The sequence below is a fragment of the Pleuronectes platessa genome, chromosome 4 (assembly GCF_947347685.1).
Source record: "Pleuronectes platessa chromosome 4, fPlePla1.1, whole genome shotgun sequence".
Taxonomy (NCBI): Eukaryota; Metazoa; Chordata; class Actinopteri; order Pleuronectiformes; family Pleuronectidae; genus Pleuronectes; species Pleuronectes platessa.
Window position 1 is genome coordinate 17,207,116 of NC_070629.1, and position 14,402 is coordinate 17,221,517.

The 14,402-nt window shown below is 42.9% G+C and overlaps 2 protein-coding genes across 3 annotated transcripts; both read right to left on the reverse strand.

The window, feature by feature from the left end:
- Window positions 1-9: 9 nt before the first annotated feature.
- slc8b1 (solute carrier family 8 member B1) lies at window positions 10-7,481 on the reverse strand. Its single transcript, XM_053420596.1, has 15 exons — window positions 7,127-7,481; window positions 5,572-5,724; window positions 5,161-5,213; window positions 4,638-4,695; window positions 3,771-3,876; window positions 3,477-3,644; window positions 2,918-3,031; window positions 2,771-2,839; window positions 2,530-2,660; window positions 2,282-2,423; window positions 2,085-2,206; window positions 1,065-1,218; window positions 902-982; window positions 757-821; window positions 10-596 (listed from the first exon to the last, which is right to left on the reverse strand). The coding sequence occupies exons 1-15, from the start codon at window positions 7,283-7,285 to the stop codon at window positions 414-416; spliced, it is 1,758 nt and encodes a 585-aa protein (XP_053276571.1). The 5' UTR covers window positions 7,286-7,481; the 3' UTR covers window positions 10-413.
- A 516-nt stretch (window positions 7,482-7,997) lies between these two features.
- On the reverse strand, window positions 7,998-14,076 carry LOC128438198 (acyl-CoA dehydrogenase family member 11). Of its 2 annotated transcripts, XM_053420663.1 has the most exons (16): window positions 13,999-14,016; window positions 12,869-12,908; window positions 12,280-12,574; window positions 11,958-12,181; window positions 11,774-11,873; window positions 11,382-11,499; window positions 11,003-11,145; window positions 10,750-10,902; window positions 10,225-10,319; window positions 10,034-10,133; window positions 9,811-9,951; window positions 9,636-9,728; window positions 9,457-9,564; window positions 9,185-9,356; window positions 8,999-9,065; window positions 7,998-8,919 (listed from the first exon to the last, which is right to left on the reverse strand). In XM_053420663.1, exons 3-16 carry the CDS (start codon window positions 12,556-12,558, stop codon window positions 8,805-8,807), a joined length of 1,908 nt encoding a protein of 635 aa, XP_053276638.1. In that variant the 5' UTR covers window positions 12,559-12,574; window positions 12,869-12,908; window positions 13,999-14,016; the 3' UTR covers window positions 7,998-8,804. The 2 variants fall into 2 exon arrangements, with proteins under 2 accessions (XP_053276638.1, XP_053276637.1); XM_053420662.1 differs by lacking the exon at window positions 12,869-12,908 and having other exon boundaries at window positions 13,999-14,076.
- Between the last annotated feature and the right edge of the window lie 326 nt (window positions 14,077-14,402).

Sequence of the window (14,402 nt, forward strand, 5' to 3'; positions counted from 1 at the left end):
ACTTATAAATACCAAACCAAAATGATTTAATTCAACATTTCAAAATTTTCAATCTAGTACATTTAGTCAATTCACAAACAGATTTCTACAATCTCTGTTTCCCTGCTGGACTCAAAGTTCCATCTCAGCTCCGATCAGACAAACACGAAGCTGAAGGCACAGTGCGATTAGTTTCAGCTCCTCACTGAGCAGAAAACTTGGTGTGTCATTCATTTGCTGCTTGGTTCCACAAACCAACCACAGCATAGCTCTGTGTACAAGGCAAGTGCACTGTTGATTCTTTTATAAATAGTGCATCAGTATCATGTGCCGAAGAAGTCATCAGTCCTTCTGCACTCAGTGCAGTCTCTGCTCCAGTGTGTCATCTTGCATTACAGGATGCTCCTCATTTAAACCTGGCCCCGGGGTCTGGTCTAGACGACGCGAAACTCTGTGAGCAGTGCAATGAGGAGGAAGATGAAATAGAAGACGAGGAGGAAGATCCCATAGGTCCGACCCAAATGGAACCGGCTCATTGGAACAATGACGAAGGACAGGACCAGAGACAAACCCAGAGACCCTGCGAGAATCCACGTCAGCAAACCCTCTGATTCAAACTGCAGAGGAGACAGAGTATCGTGTTTGAGTCACGTGACGGATTTTAAACTCTACTTGTTTTCTTGTGTTTGAGGAGCAATGTATAGGAGAAATTTATTACAGGACCCCATCGACAGCAACATGATGCATCCTAATAAAGAATTTGAATTTCAATATTACCTGCACGTCAGAGTGCGTTTCAACCATCTGCAACAGACATCCCAAACCCACTCCAAACAGCATGTCTGAAGGAAATACAGTTAAGGACGGACACATTCATCAACAGCTGCTATTATATGAACACGCTCTATGAAAGTGAGGATACTGAAAATGATGCCTCCAAAGCAGGCAGAGATGGCCATCCGGGGGTAACCCTGCCGGGCAATGGTGATGTCGGAGAAACAGTCTGCAACAGAGAGAGATGCATACAGATCATATGGTAATAAATTGTAAGGGCAAGCTTGTCTTTTGGGATTCACAAATGTTACCTCCTATGCTGTTGCCCCAGGCCAACAGAGTCAGGCCCAGCACAGTGTTGCTGAGACTGAGCACCACACCGAGCATGTGCAGAATACTGACCACTTCAGACGCCGCTGCACTGATCAGCACTGCACTCACCAGGAAGCCCAGAAGAGCAAAGAGCTGAGAGAGACGGGACAAAATCAGACTCAGTGCAAACAAACCATCAGCATGAAGAAAACACAACGTGACTGCAACCTGGTTTCACAAATGATTTAAGTTAACGCAAAGTAATAGATGAGCTGTGATGTATATACAGTAGGCGATATGTAGGGGATGAGGGGGGCGTGCCATCCATTCGAAACCCAAATGACCAAAACAACCTGTCAATCTTTGCATCCCCTAGAAGAGAAAATAACGTTGTGTGTGCAGGTGAGCTTCCTTAATGCTGCTAATTAAATCACTGGATCTGCAGTTTATTTTTAAAGTTGAAAAGAATAAGAGGACAACTGCTTCTCCCCCACACAAATACACAGAGCCCAGTACGACTGACCATCAGCAGCATCTGGACCATCTCCCCTGGTAAGAATTAACAAACCACCTGTTTATATACTGTATGTTTTTGGCCATGCTAATGGAGTGTCTCTAGGGATCACAGTTTCATTCACACCTAAATGCATCAATAACTATTAAAGGGATTATACTGAGATGTTTTGTACATTCGTAGTCCCCAGAGGATGAATTCTACCGACTTTGGTGATCCTTCCTTTCACCTCATGCTGCACCACTATCATGTCAATACTTTTAAAAGCCCCATGGTTTGTGATTAAAACACCTGAGACCTAATAGCATTCCCATCATGCTAACACGCTAAACACTGCTGCATCTCAGTTGAGCCTCAAAGAGCTGCCTGCATGGCTGTAGACTCAACTGTGTTCATTTAAAACTTAATTTAATAATTGCATTGTCTAAGATGTTGAAGGCACAGACTCCAGAGCCCAAAAGGTCCTACGTATATCTGTTCCCTTTTCATCTCCACATGTACTTACTGGATGATATTTGGGGGGGTGGTCATTGGTGGTGGTGCAGAAGACAATTGCAGACAGGAAACATCCCAGCAGAAGTGTCAGCAGCCAGACGGGAAACTGCCCTTGGATCAGTATGAGTCCATCTAGAAAACAAAAAGTTTGACAACACATTTCCTCCAGGTATGGATGCTGAAGTGTGTCAAGTCGCCTTCACTTACATTGCCCCGACTGGAAGGTGAGCACACACACCAGTGGGCCAGTGATCAGGTGGAGGCAGTTCAGTGGACGTCTCCAGTTTTTGTCTTCTTTATCAGGGTCGACTACGGGGATGCAGAGCAGCAGCACGAACTCTAAAGGTGTCTGATGAGCGCAGGACACACGTGAGAGATGGTTTACATGACAGATACAGTTTTAAAATAGCTTTGACTTCACACAGATACCGAGCTCTTTACACACACACACACACCTTCAGAGCCTTGAGCACTCTCCAGCCCCACGGCTTCCTCCTCCACTTCCTGTTGTCCACTGGGTTCAGGGAACTCAGCAGGATCTGACTTGTGGACTCCGAGTACGGCAGAAGTGGCCTGTACTCAGACTCTGGAACACACATAAAACACACACGTGCATTCTAGGGTCCTGATCATACAGAAAAATCCTGGCATACATGAACTTTTATTGTGGTTTACAGAGAACGGCTGCTTTCATACCGTACTCCTGGTTGGCCCCACCGATCAGGCAGGGTACGTCATCGTCAGACGAGTCGGACGAGTGAAAGTCTGTGGCAAAGACAAAAGGTTACAAAACATAACAACCAACTGTGGGAACAAAGTTTTTGCCGTGTATGTGTCTCTAACCTGGAATTTGTGGATCAGTCTGGACACTTGTGTTCATTGAATGTTTCTGCCGGCTGTAGATGTACGCACTGATAATAACAGTCAATACATAGACCACATAGAGCCCCAAGTACCCTAGAAAAGGGAAAAAGAAGAAAGTCAAGTTCAAAATGTCACAGCATGGGAAAAACTACTGCGACAGCACAGTACTGCAAATGCAAAGGCTAAAACTGTTTTTAACACTTTATTTTTACAGATGTTCTATGCTTTTATTTTCGTTTTTACCCGAAGTACATTTTTCTTTTTTAGCACAAGCATGAGTCTAACTTCTGTTTTGTCTATTGTAACATTTAAGTGGTTCATTTGTTCTGACTAAATGAAGAGAAGTGAAACATCCGGTCTCAGTCAAGTCAAATGAGTGTGGGCATTTGGTATTGTAGATTTTTAAAAGACTAATTTTAGTTTTAGAAATCACGCAATAAGACAAACGTTAATCTGAATAAGAGGATGAAAAATACACCTAAACGAGTGCACAGTCTGATTGTGTGTGTGTGTGTGTGTGTGAGAAACTAGTGCGCACCCAGAATTTCTGCCAGTGCGGTGGTTCCTCTGTACAGCATGAGGAAAGTCCAGAACACTGCAACCATGTAGAAGATGACATCACGTAGGAAGGGGCGGGAGGCCACGGCAAAGGGCTTGACCAGCGCCACGCTGCCGGCAACTACTGTGGTGACAAATATACCAGCTCCTGTGGACGGAGACCGAGAGAGATCAGAGGAAGTCCCACAAGACTTTCATATTTAAAAGATTGATTATTTATACTGGTCCTTTTGTGTGTGTGTGTGTGTGTATGTGTGTGTGTAAGTGTGCCCACCAAATAAGGCTCCAACAGCCAGCCCAGCGGTGTGTGGGTGAGAGAAAGCTGCTATGGCACTGAAGATGTCAGGAGCTCCGTTACCAAGAGCCAGGAAAGTCACGCCCTCAGTACAAGTCAAAGAAAATCACTCACAGAAGAGACATTGCAGGAAAAACTCAGAGAGAGGAAATATGTTGATGAATTGAAAAAATAATTGTAGAGATGCTGTACCAGTCATGGAAACCTCTGATACTGTTGAAAATGCTGGGTCAGGCATCTGAAAGTATCATGTGAATTTATATGTACGATCCGATACCATGTCTTTAAATGATGTTAGTTCCACCCTGGTAAAATCACTTCATATTCTTTGCTGCTCCCTCCACTGACAAATTATGTTTTTCAGAACAGCAAAGAAGAAGTGATTTGCGTAGCGTTGGACAAAATTTACAAAAAATTCTGCAATTTTGTAATATTTCACACTGGAAAGTTCCACAACTACAACAGCAACGTGTGACATAACGCAAGACTTCAGTTTCGAGGGGTGTACAGCATATTGTACAACACTAGCAGCAGCACTAGCTTTGAAAGAATGATCACACAAATTGTTGTGTATTCCTAGATTCATGTCTTTTTCAGTTATGAATGTCAAACTATGTAATGAAAGAAGTTCTATGATGGTCGTTCTCTGTTTGTGTTTGTTTCTCAAAGAGTTGGACCTGAGTCAGGCCATACAACCATGAGAGCAATTATCACTTCAATCAGGGGGGGGGGGGGGCTAGCATACAGCTGTTAAAATACATTATGTACATGTTAAATGCATCAGGCGGAATTGTGAGGGGGGGGAACGGCATCGGAACGTCTCAAACAAATGCAGACAAAGGATACGGCCACGTTGTGAGTGAGGTGCAGACTGGTGGAGATGGCCGACAGGTTGGGGCAGAAACTGAGGAGAGACAGTGACATACACAATAAGGGAGTGTGTTCTGGAGAAGTGCCAAGGCTGAGGGAGAACATCTGAGAACGTTTCATAATCGATCAGGACACTTCTCATCAGACGTATAACTTCACCATGTTCAGTCCCTGAAATCAAGAGATTCAGACAGAAATGCAGAACCAACTGTGCTTACTTTGAGGAAATCTCTCAATCTTACAACTTAAGTGAAACAATGATACAGTCATGTGACTCTTTCTTCATGTGACTATTAAGCTGGCTGCTTGAATGTGTGTGTGTGTGTGTGTGTGTGTGTGTGTGTGTGTGTGTGTGTGTGTGTGTAAATGAAGCGTTTCTCCTGCTGGAGCTGACACTAATCAGGGTACATTGCTGATCTATACAGACTGATAGGGATTGTCCTGACCTTGGGAACTTTTCTGGACAAATAATGGCACTGACAACATGACAGTGACTTACAACTTAGAGGCTGTGAGACCGAGAATGACGAAGAGGAAGAGCAGCCATACAATCTGTGGGGAAGCAGAACAAAGGGAGGTAGATAAGATAAACGTGTATGTGTGTCACACAAAGCCAAATGTTCCAGCAAGAAACATTAGGGGGAATAGGTTGAGTCTGTTAAACATGTCCTAGTTTTACAAGAAGTGATGCTATTGTTCCTTCTTATTCAGTTACAGAAGAAGAGCACATTTAATGAGGAATTCAAGAAGTTCATACATCCTCATAAAAATTCATTATTTAGCAAAGAGTGAAATGACTGTGGCTGATGAGTCAGATGTCTCATCCTCCCTGGCTCTCCCCAAACAACTTCCTCAAAATACACAAACACACACACACACACAAACGTACGCACACACACTGGGGTCTTACACAGAGCGTGATGGTGAGAGGCGTGAGGTTGGTAGGCAGCAGACAAAAGGCCAAACGGAGGTAGTTGATGAATCCATCTGCCATGATACAGTCTGGTGTGTTCATCACAAATGCACAGCGGTCCGTGGAACTGATGTTCATCACACGGTCACACTGCACGCACACAAAATATTTGTATTAGCAAAATGTTATCATCTCTTCATCCTCATGTTAATTTAAGGTTGAAAAACAAATATTCGCTTTTGAAAGATTCATTAATTCAAGCTATTGAGAAAAAAACCATTAAGCAATATTCCTTAAAATTCCAAAAAATCCTTACATTGTTGCAAAAATATCAGATCATAAAACAGTCCTGCTTATTGGTTCTCACAGTGTATACAATGTTTTTGGGTGCATAAGTAATATGTAATGTCATCGAATACAGCAACTCTGTACAAAGATAATAATGCTCAGTCAGAGGTACATTCGTTTCTAATGTTTGGCTCACCCTCCTCATCACTAATACACTGAGGGTCTAATATTAGAGACACAAACTCTAGGACCTCAGTAATAAACATACAGATCAATTAACCTCTGAAGTTCTAACAGAAACTGTCCATTATAAACTTAAAAAGTAGAATATGTGGCAGAGCTGATGAATAAACCCTATGACATTAAGTTGTATGTAAGTGTAAGTGTACATAATAAGTGCATATAACAGTGTAAGCAGGGTGTTTACACAGTTGCTCCTGCCAGATATCAACTGAAATAACAAAGTTTTGATTTAAAAGTTTGACACATGGGCCCGCTATGAGAAAGGGGCCAGTTCCACAAACAAATCAGCATTAAATCAAATGACAACAAACTAACTGCTGTGAAGCTGGAGCCTTTTGGAGTCACAGCAGTCTGAGGCTAATGTTGACTTGATGAGACTTGAAAAACTGTGACGGAGAAGGTTGTTTTAATGAATACTGGTTCAGGCAGATCTAGGATCTTTCTTAACAGGGGCCATAAAGTACACAGAAGGGCCAATAACATGTCCACATCCAGGCACACTTCCTGATTCAGGAAGGTGCACATGTAGGTCATTGTTTACTGTCAGCTCTATAGCTTTGAGCTAAGCCACACGTCAATCAAGAGATTTTGAAAGTCATTCCTTATTGAAACACATTGTGTACTTCAAAGAAGCTTAGAACATAAAACAATAAACAAATAGTCTTATATATTTTTAATATTTTTAGGACTACTGCAGGGACCAATCAGATTCACCCGGGCTCCTCACCTGGATCCGCCCACCCTCCATATCGTGTTTTTTATAGATCTTATTAATTCAAATAAATCATATTGATGAGTTTAAAGCATCTGATCATGCTGTGAATCTCTCATCTGTCCAGGATGATGACACGTGACAGACGTGGAAATCGAACCTCAGGTTACACGGATCGGTCTCGTGCCCTGTGGGTCTGTAACTGATCACGTGACAGACTCAATAAACAGCACGTGAACCTGACAAGCAGCTCTCGAGCCAGGTGACGGTTGCCGTGGTAACTCGTTTATTTGATCAAACCCCACCGACCTGGTCTCCCGCGTTCTGAAACATCCCGGTCAGTGTGTAGTTCGCGGTCTGTCCGGAAAGTCCAGTACCGGGCAGGGTCCGGAGCAGGGAGCCGTAGCTGGCCCGCAGCTGGCCCGACGACAGCAGCAGCGCCAGGGGCAGGAACACGCCACAATACATGGTTCAGTCATAGGGTTCGATTCATCCCGGAGCCGCGTCCATGGTGCTGCTGCGGTGTTGACGTCCCGTGGTCCGACATTCAACCCGAAAAACAAGTGACGTCCAAATCACAGTCTGGAAATAGAAGCCCTGCCTGCTCGTTGAGTTAAAGAGAAGTTGTTGTGTGGTGCGTTCACGTTCCTGTACATCTTGTTCACCTTCTGCTGAAACCACGCCCACTGTTTACCAACCAGACCCGCCACGCATTCAGGGACTCCTCGTTAACTCGGCTACTGATACGGATTTTTTGTTTATATCGCTAGGCTGCATTGTTAATAATTTTTTCGTATGTAATTTACTTTGATTCCACAATACAAATACGAGAGAGTCCGTCCCCTTACAACTTAAATAATTAGGTGTTATATATTATAGTTATTGTTTAGATCAGTTTGGAGTTTGAACATGTAACCTTTCCAACAGTACCCGAAGGCACCATTTTACCAAACAGATCTCCACTTGCTTCTCACCTAGTTGCTGATCTTTTCTTTCTCTCGTCTTTAAAGTCAATCCCAGTGGGACTGATTGTAATTGATGTGAATGTGAAAAGCCTGAGTTTACTAAGTGCCTTTACAGACACAGGATAACTCAATTCAAAATATGATTAACACTAATAAAAACAATGAAGAAATAAAACAAATTAAATTAAATTAAATTATGGAAGGAGGAAAAAATGTATAATATACAAAAGCCATTTAATTTGCCTCCAGGCCCTAATAAGAACACATCATTATGTAGAAACAGTTTCTTCAAATTTAAAGAAAAGCAACAATAAAAGGAAAATATGATATTACATGAAAGCAAATACAATTATATGAGACTTTTTTTAGTATTGCACAAAAATCTGTAGTTACAAAGGTCAAGCTGATTTATGAAGCAAATTTAACAGTTAACGGAAGTACTTTTCATTAAAAACACAAAGAAAAGCACAAGAATAAAACAAATAGAAAATAGAAATAAAAGGCTATGAAGTGAATACAACAAACAATACAATACAAACACCTTTAAGAGACTCAAAAGCCTGAAAAGTCTTCAGTTTACCCTAAAGTATTTCTACGGAAGAACACTTAGATCTGACAGATCTAGGAGGGGACTCAGTGATGAGAAGAAGAGACCAGGGGCTATTCAAAGGTTCTTTTATTTGTTTTTTTGTGAGATGCTGTATCCGTTTGACCAGATTAGTCTAGTAACAACATTCGGGACTAGTTGCAAACAGGACAGGCACGACTGGTTGAAGCAGTTGAACAAGGCAGTAACCCAGGCATGAGGAAGGCGAGAGTTTAATTTCACTGCTGGATCAAAGATGACACCAACATTTTCAGCCTGGGGATAGCAATGAGATGTTTCTCTATTCACTTGATGGATGAAGATGACCCAAAATTTTATTTTTCATGTCTCAGTCAACTACAAGAAAATGTATTCAGTGATTAATACTGCTACGGACTTAAATTAATGGACAGATTTATCTGTTTTCAGTGAACGTTCAGCTTTGAGTGGGCCGGTCATACACCAGTGCAGCGTCGAGTGGGGGAGCGCTGGGTTCATAGCAGCCTCTCGCCTTTTTAGTCGCCACAGGACACAAATCCTGTTCACACCATCTGATAAAGGAAAATAAAACAAATGATGAATGAATGCAGAGTTTGTATTTTTGGGGGAATAAGTGAACTTGTTTTTAACCTGAGAGCAGCATAGGTGTCAGATGGAGAGGCTCCTGACCAACTGGCATGGTCGATGAGAAGAGCACCTGTTGACATACAGACACAGAGACACACAGACACACACAGACACTTTAGCATTTTTGCCACATAACTGATTGACTAACTGTTGCATGTTTGATGTTATGTGTGTTTCTCTGGTACCTACCAGTGTAGATGCGAGCCAGGCTGTATGCCAGGTCTCTAGCTGCCAGTTCCAGATAGCTGGGTTCTCTCTTAGCTGCTACTTGAACAAACGTCTGCAGCTCAGAGAGCGCGTTGTCTACTGCTTTCACTGCCGGCCCCAAGGAGGAAACGCTCGATGCACCTGATAGCAGGGACTACAAGAGGAGCAACACAAGTGCACTTCTCATTCTTGTTCAGCTCTATCACAGACAAGTCAGGACACTTGTCAGAGTGGATAAGTCCCTGACCTCCTACCTTAGCATGAGTGAAGTAAGCGTGAAGAACCATTCCTGAGCTGCGAGCCACACAGCGCAGCACGTCCAGGGACAGAACATTTGTTGTACCTTCCCAAATACTCAAAACCTGAGAGAGAAAGATGCGTGTACTTGAAAAGTTCAGATTGAATACGATTGTTTGTTTGGTGCTGACCTCACCTGTGCATCACGAAGAAGTCCAGGCAACCCAGTGTCCTCAATGTAGCCCTGTCCCCCGAAGCTTTCCAACCCCTCAGACACCACAGACACCGCCTGAGGCAAAAACATGGACTGTGAGGGTTTGAGGAACATCAACAGTTTAGAATCACAAACTGAACTTGTACGAGAGGCGCACCTGCTTCCCAGTGTACAGTTTGACCACAGGAGTGAGCAGACGCAGGAGATGCGAATCAAGCTGGGTCGCCATGCCGCTTTCCTCTCGACCCAACAGACGACAGGTGTCCATCACCAGAAGGAACGCCCCGCGAGTCTCCACCTGTCGGTGTAGGAAGCAAGCATGGGTAAGGCATGATGGGAAACACTGTACAGGGTTTGCGTATGACTCCCAGCCATCTTACCTCCATCCTAGCGAGAGTCTGCATGTGCAGCGGGTGGTCTTTAAGAAGCTTTCCGAAGGCAGAGCGGCGACCGGCATAGTCACCAGCTAACTGCACCACCCTGTGACCACATGTGATTATTAATCAGCTCATTTATAGTGTTGTTAGAACTTAGAACAGGATGCAGTGCAGTGGAATGATTAGTGTCCTGCCTTCTCATCGCGGCTGCTGCAGAGATGCTGTTGTGGATCCTGGTTATCGTCAGCATGTTGGCGATGGAGGCCACACCTCTCCCCTCATCTGACACCTGTAAATCAGATAAGATAAGATGAAAAAATTAGATGTCAAGGATTTTGACAAGTACAATTTACAACTTACAATTTATGATGAGTATGTAACAAACATGTTTATACTGGAATATAATGGATAGAATTAACAATAGAAATGTCATTTTTGAGACATACAATTTTAAACACGAATTCAAATACACGAGAAGGAAAATCACACATTTTATTGAATTAACTCTTCAAGCACTATTGACCACATTTTGACTAGTGCAACACAATGCATGTCTCAACCCTTGGCCACTGTTTTGATTTCCTGTTCTGTTTAGCAGAATAACAGGTTATGGTTTTCTCACTGCACACAGCTTTAGTATAAACAAAGTGAGCTGTACAGGATCCTGTGTAGTTTCACCGTAACATGAATTAGACTTAGAATTTTGATGTGTAACTGACCCTGTGTGCCAGCAGACCATCCAGCAGTAGCTCAGCAGTCGGCATCTGTCGTGTGCCCAGCTTGTCCTTCAGTCTCTGAACCTCTATACCCCTCAGCCGGCCGGCCTGGTCCCGACTCACCTCTGCGTAGAACAGAGACAAACCCCTGCTGCCCTGTGGATCACAGACACATGCGGTGCAATGAAATCCCTTTGTCAGTGGTTTAACTGCCAACTGGTAATGAAGGAGTGCAGGTGTTAGAAGTGAGTTGTACTGGTGTGGTGGCTCCCGCTCTGTCCTGCACTCTGGCCAGTGTGAGAGTCATGTCTGCGTCTGTGGCGGAGGTGAACCATTTGAAACCGTGAAGTTTGTATGAACCATCTGATTGGGGAACAGCCACCGTCTCGGTGCCGCTGGCTGACGACAAACAAGATGAGATGAGTTATTATTTTTCTGTACAACAAAACCAAAAAATCCACAGATAACTAATTTAATCCAGTGACTCAGTATGAATGAGTTCGTACATCCAATTACGCTGAGGACGTCAGTTGAGGGGGGGTACACACAGCTATGTGTATGTAGTGTGTGTACACCTGTACTTAGAACTGTCCACAGATCAGCTAAGAACAGTGTCCTGTAGTTTCACCACTGACCTACATCAGATCCTCCCTGTCGCTCTGTCATCCACTGTCCAGACGTCCAGAAGCGCTCAGGCAGACGAGTCGTCAAACGACTGTAGGCTTCATCTACAGGCCACGAAGCCCCTATGGACTTCACAGACACACACCAATCCATCAATACATTTACAAGTTGGATAAAAAGGTGATCGGGAGAAATCAGGTCGGACGAAAACACGTTTCCATGCATTGAAATAAGAATAATTTCGGCTTATTATCGAATTTTGGTTTGAATTATGGATGCAGCTACTGAGAATGCCAGAGACTGCTATGTAAACAATAAAAGTTTGATATGCCGTTAAATATTAAGATGGCACTTGTTTAAGACAGTGTGTTTATCAGAGGTTTGATTTTCTGACATGCTGTACCTGGATGACTTTAGCAGCTCCGTCAGTCATGGCCAGAGGACAGGTGTAAAGACCAGAGGAGGGGGAGTAGATGTACAGCTTGCTCATCTGGTAAACCCGACTGGAACACAAACACACCTCCTCTCAGTTTCTCATTCCGAACCACTTCAAATTGAAAAAAAGGGAAGTGCAGCGATCTTCTGACCTCCACTCCCCACACGGCCTCTCATAGCCGATGGCAACCAGTCCTTCCTGTGCCGACAGGTCTTTCATGCGTTTCCATGCGGGTGAGGTCACAATGTGGTCCACTCTGTTACCCCAGGGATCAAAGTGTTTCAACTGTGGTGGGTTGAGCTCACACTCTCTGCCCCACGTGTCCACCTCATTCGCCACTCGCTCTCCAAATGCACACAAGTCTGAGCAAGCTGCCTGTGACGTAGACACATGTACATTAACATTGGTTATTTGCAACACAAGATAGATCCTGTCCAGTAGTTTTCACAAAGTCAAGTTCTGGCTGTGCTCACCTCCTGGGGCAGGTGTCTCCTCAGGTATCCCCTGAGCAAGGCATCCTCTAGAAACGGGTTCCTCAGCACAGGCCTTTCCTGAAAGAAGGATCCTATCCTGGCTCTGGAGAACGGGAGGTAGTCTGCTTCCTCCCAGACGTGTTCTTCACCAGATCTCCTTGTGCCTGCCTCCGTTTCACTTGCTGATCTGATATGAACGAGCTGCTGAGGAACACCACACAACAACCTGTGGCCGCCTCCAGCTACATGGCGGTTCAGGAGGGCTGCACGCATCGACATGGCTCAGACCTGCAGGCTGAGGGCATGAAATCAGCACGGGGTCAGAGGAAAGCAGCAGGGAAGAGGATTGACTTCATTCATCCGGTCATTTCCAGGTTTATTAGGAATTCAAAATAAAGAACTGTGAAACTTGTTCACATATAAACCGTAGAAATAAGTTATGTCTTAATGACTTTTTTCAATAGAATTGTTCAGCTTGATCTTACATTTGTAGCTTTGTTTTTCCATCCCTCAAACTTGTATCTTAAGTTCAATTCTTTTCTGTCATCAAAGGCAAGAATGTCGCAACTTAGGAAGACTTAATATTTACCTAGGCCAAGGAAGTTATGTTTCCATCTCCGTTTGTTTGTCTAATAAGCAGGATTACACAAAAACAACAGATCTAATCACAATGATAATTGTGGAAGGATGTGATAAGGGTCATGTAAGAACCCATTCAATTTTGATGAGGATCTGGAGCAAGGGGTGGATCCAGACTTTTAATTTTAGAGAGGGGCTATTCAACACTTGGGTTCATCTTTCACAGAATAACTCATGGATCTTGATGGAAAAAAATCAAGCATGTTAAGAGGACTGATATTTAGGAGTGTGTGTAATTTAGTGTAGATCTAAATAAAAATCTGGATCTATTGAATTTCAATGTGATTATATAAGGAGACTGTTTGGCCCTTGGGGAAGCTGTGCATTCTCTGATTCTAGTAGCATTTGTATGGTTAATGATAATCCTGATAGTCCTAGAATTAAATGAGAATATAAACACTTCATAGAAAGCAACCAATTGACAACAGAGTGGATCTCATGTGATCCATCTTTTGAAATGAACACAAGATCCAAACGTGAGCCATACTTTATATATTCAACATTATATATTCTAATCACAGTCATGTTATATAGACTGTTCAAACAAGAAGTGCTACTAAATCCCTATATCGTCTTTACATATATGATTAGTTATACCCGACTTAGACAAAAGACTAGGAAAACAAATAGCCCGGTTTAAGTGAGTAAGCCCACCCGTGCTAAGTAAAAGCAGGTAGTGTTAAGTTAATGGAGAGTTTCAGACTGACAAATACTTAACTCACATCCAAACCGTTGGATAACAACAAGTGGGTCAAAGTTCATTCTGTCCAACCGACATTTTGTGCAGGTATAAGTTTCCCATTTGACCCTTTTAATACAACTCTATGTTATTCAACTATCGATAAAGGATTAACGCGTGTCACAAGTTACCATAGTAACTGTTAACCTGGCTCTACGTCATCTGAACGGGGAAAATCTTTACGCTGCAACCACAACAGCTCGAAAGCTAAAAGCTAAACACGAAGCTTTTCTCTGGTTTATTAGAAACGATATTTTCGCAACTTCACTGTTAAATTTGATTGAATAACAATAAATCATCAACATGTAAAACACAAGATGTGTGAAGAAATACAGCCTTACCTCAGCAGTGTTTACAATCACAGCAGCACACTTCCGCTTTTCAAAATAAAAGCCCTGCTCCCTCCTCCTTGCTTGTGCATAGTTATTTTCTTGAGGAATGTGATCTTTCTTTTTCGCCAATTCTGTTAAGAGGGTTGGAATGGTATTCATGGTGCTTACAGCAATGAAAAATGTTATATTTCATTTAAAGTGCCCTGCTTGTCATAATGAGCCACAGAAAACATCGTGATGAGTTGTCATGAGACACTTCCAGTGGACAACTATAAATCACTATTGCCCAGTGGCAAAAAGAAAGTTGGGTAATAAATTTTTTTAACACTAATATCCAATATCCTGTTTTCTAAATCTACAGACTATTCAAAAGGAAAATTATAATCAAACTAAACCAAAATGTTAATATAATA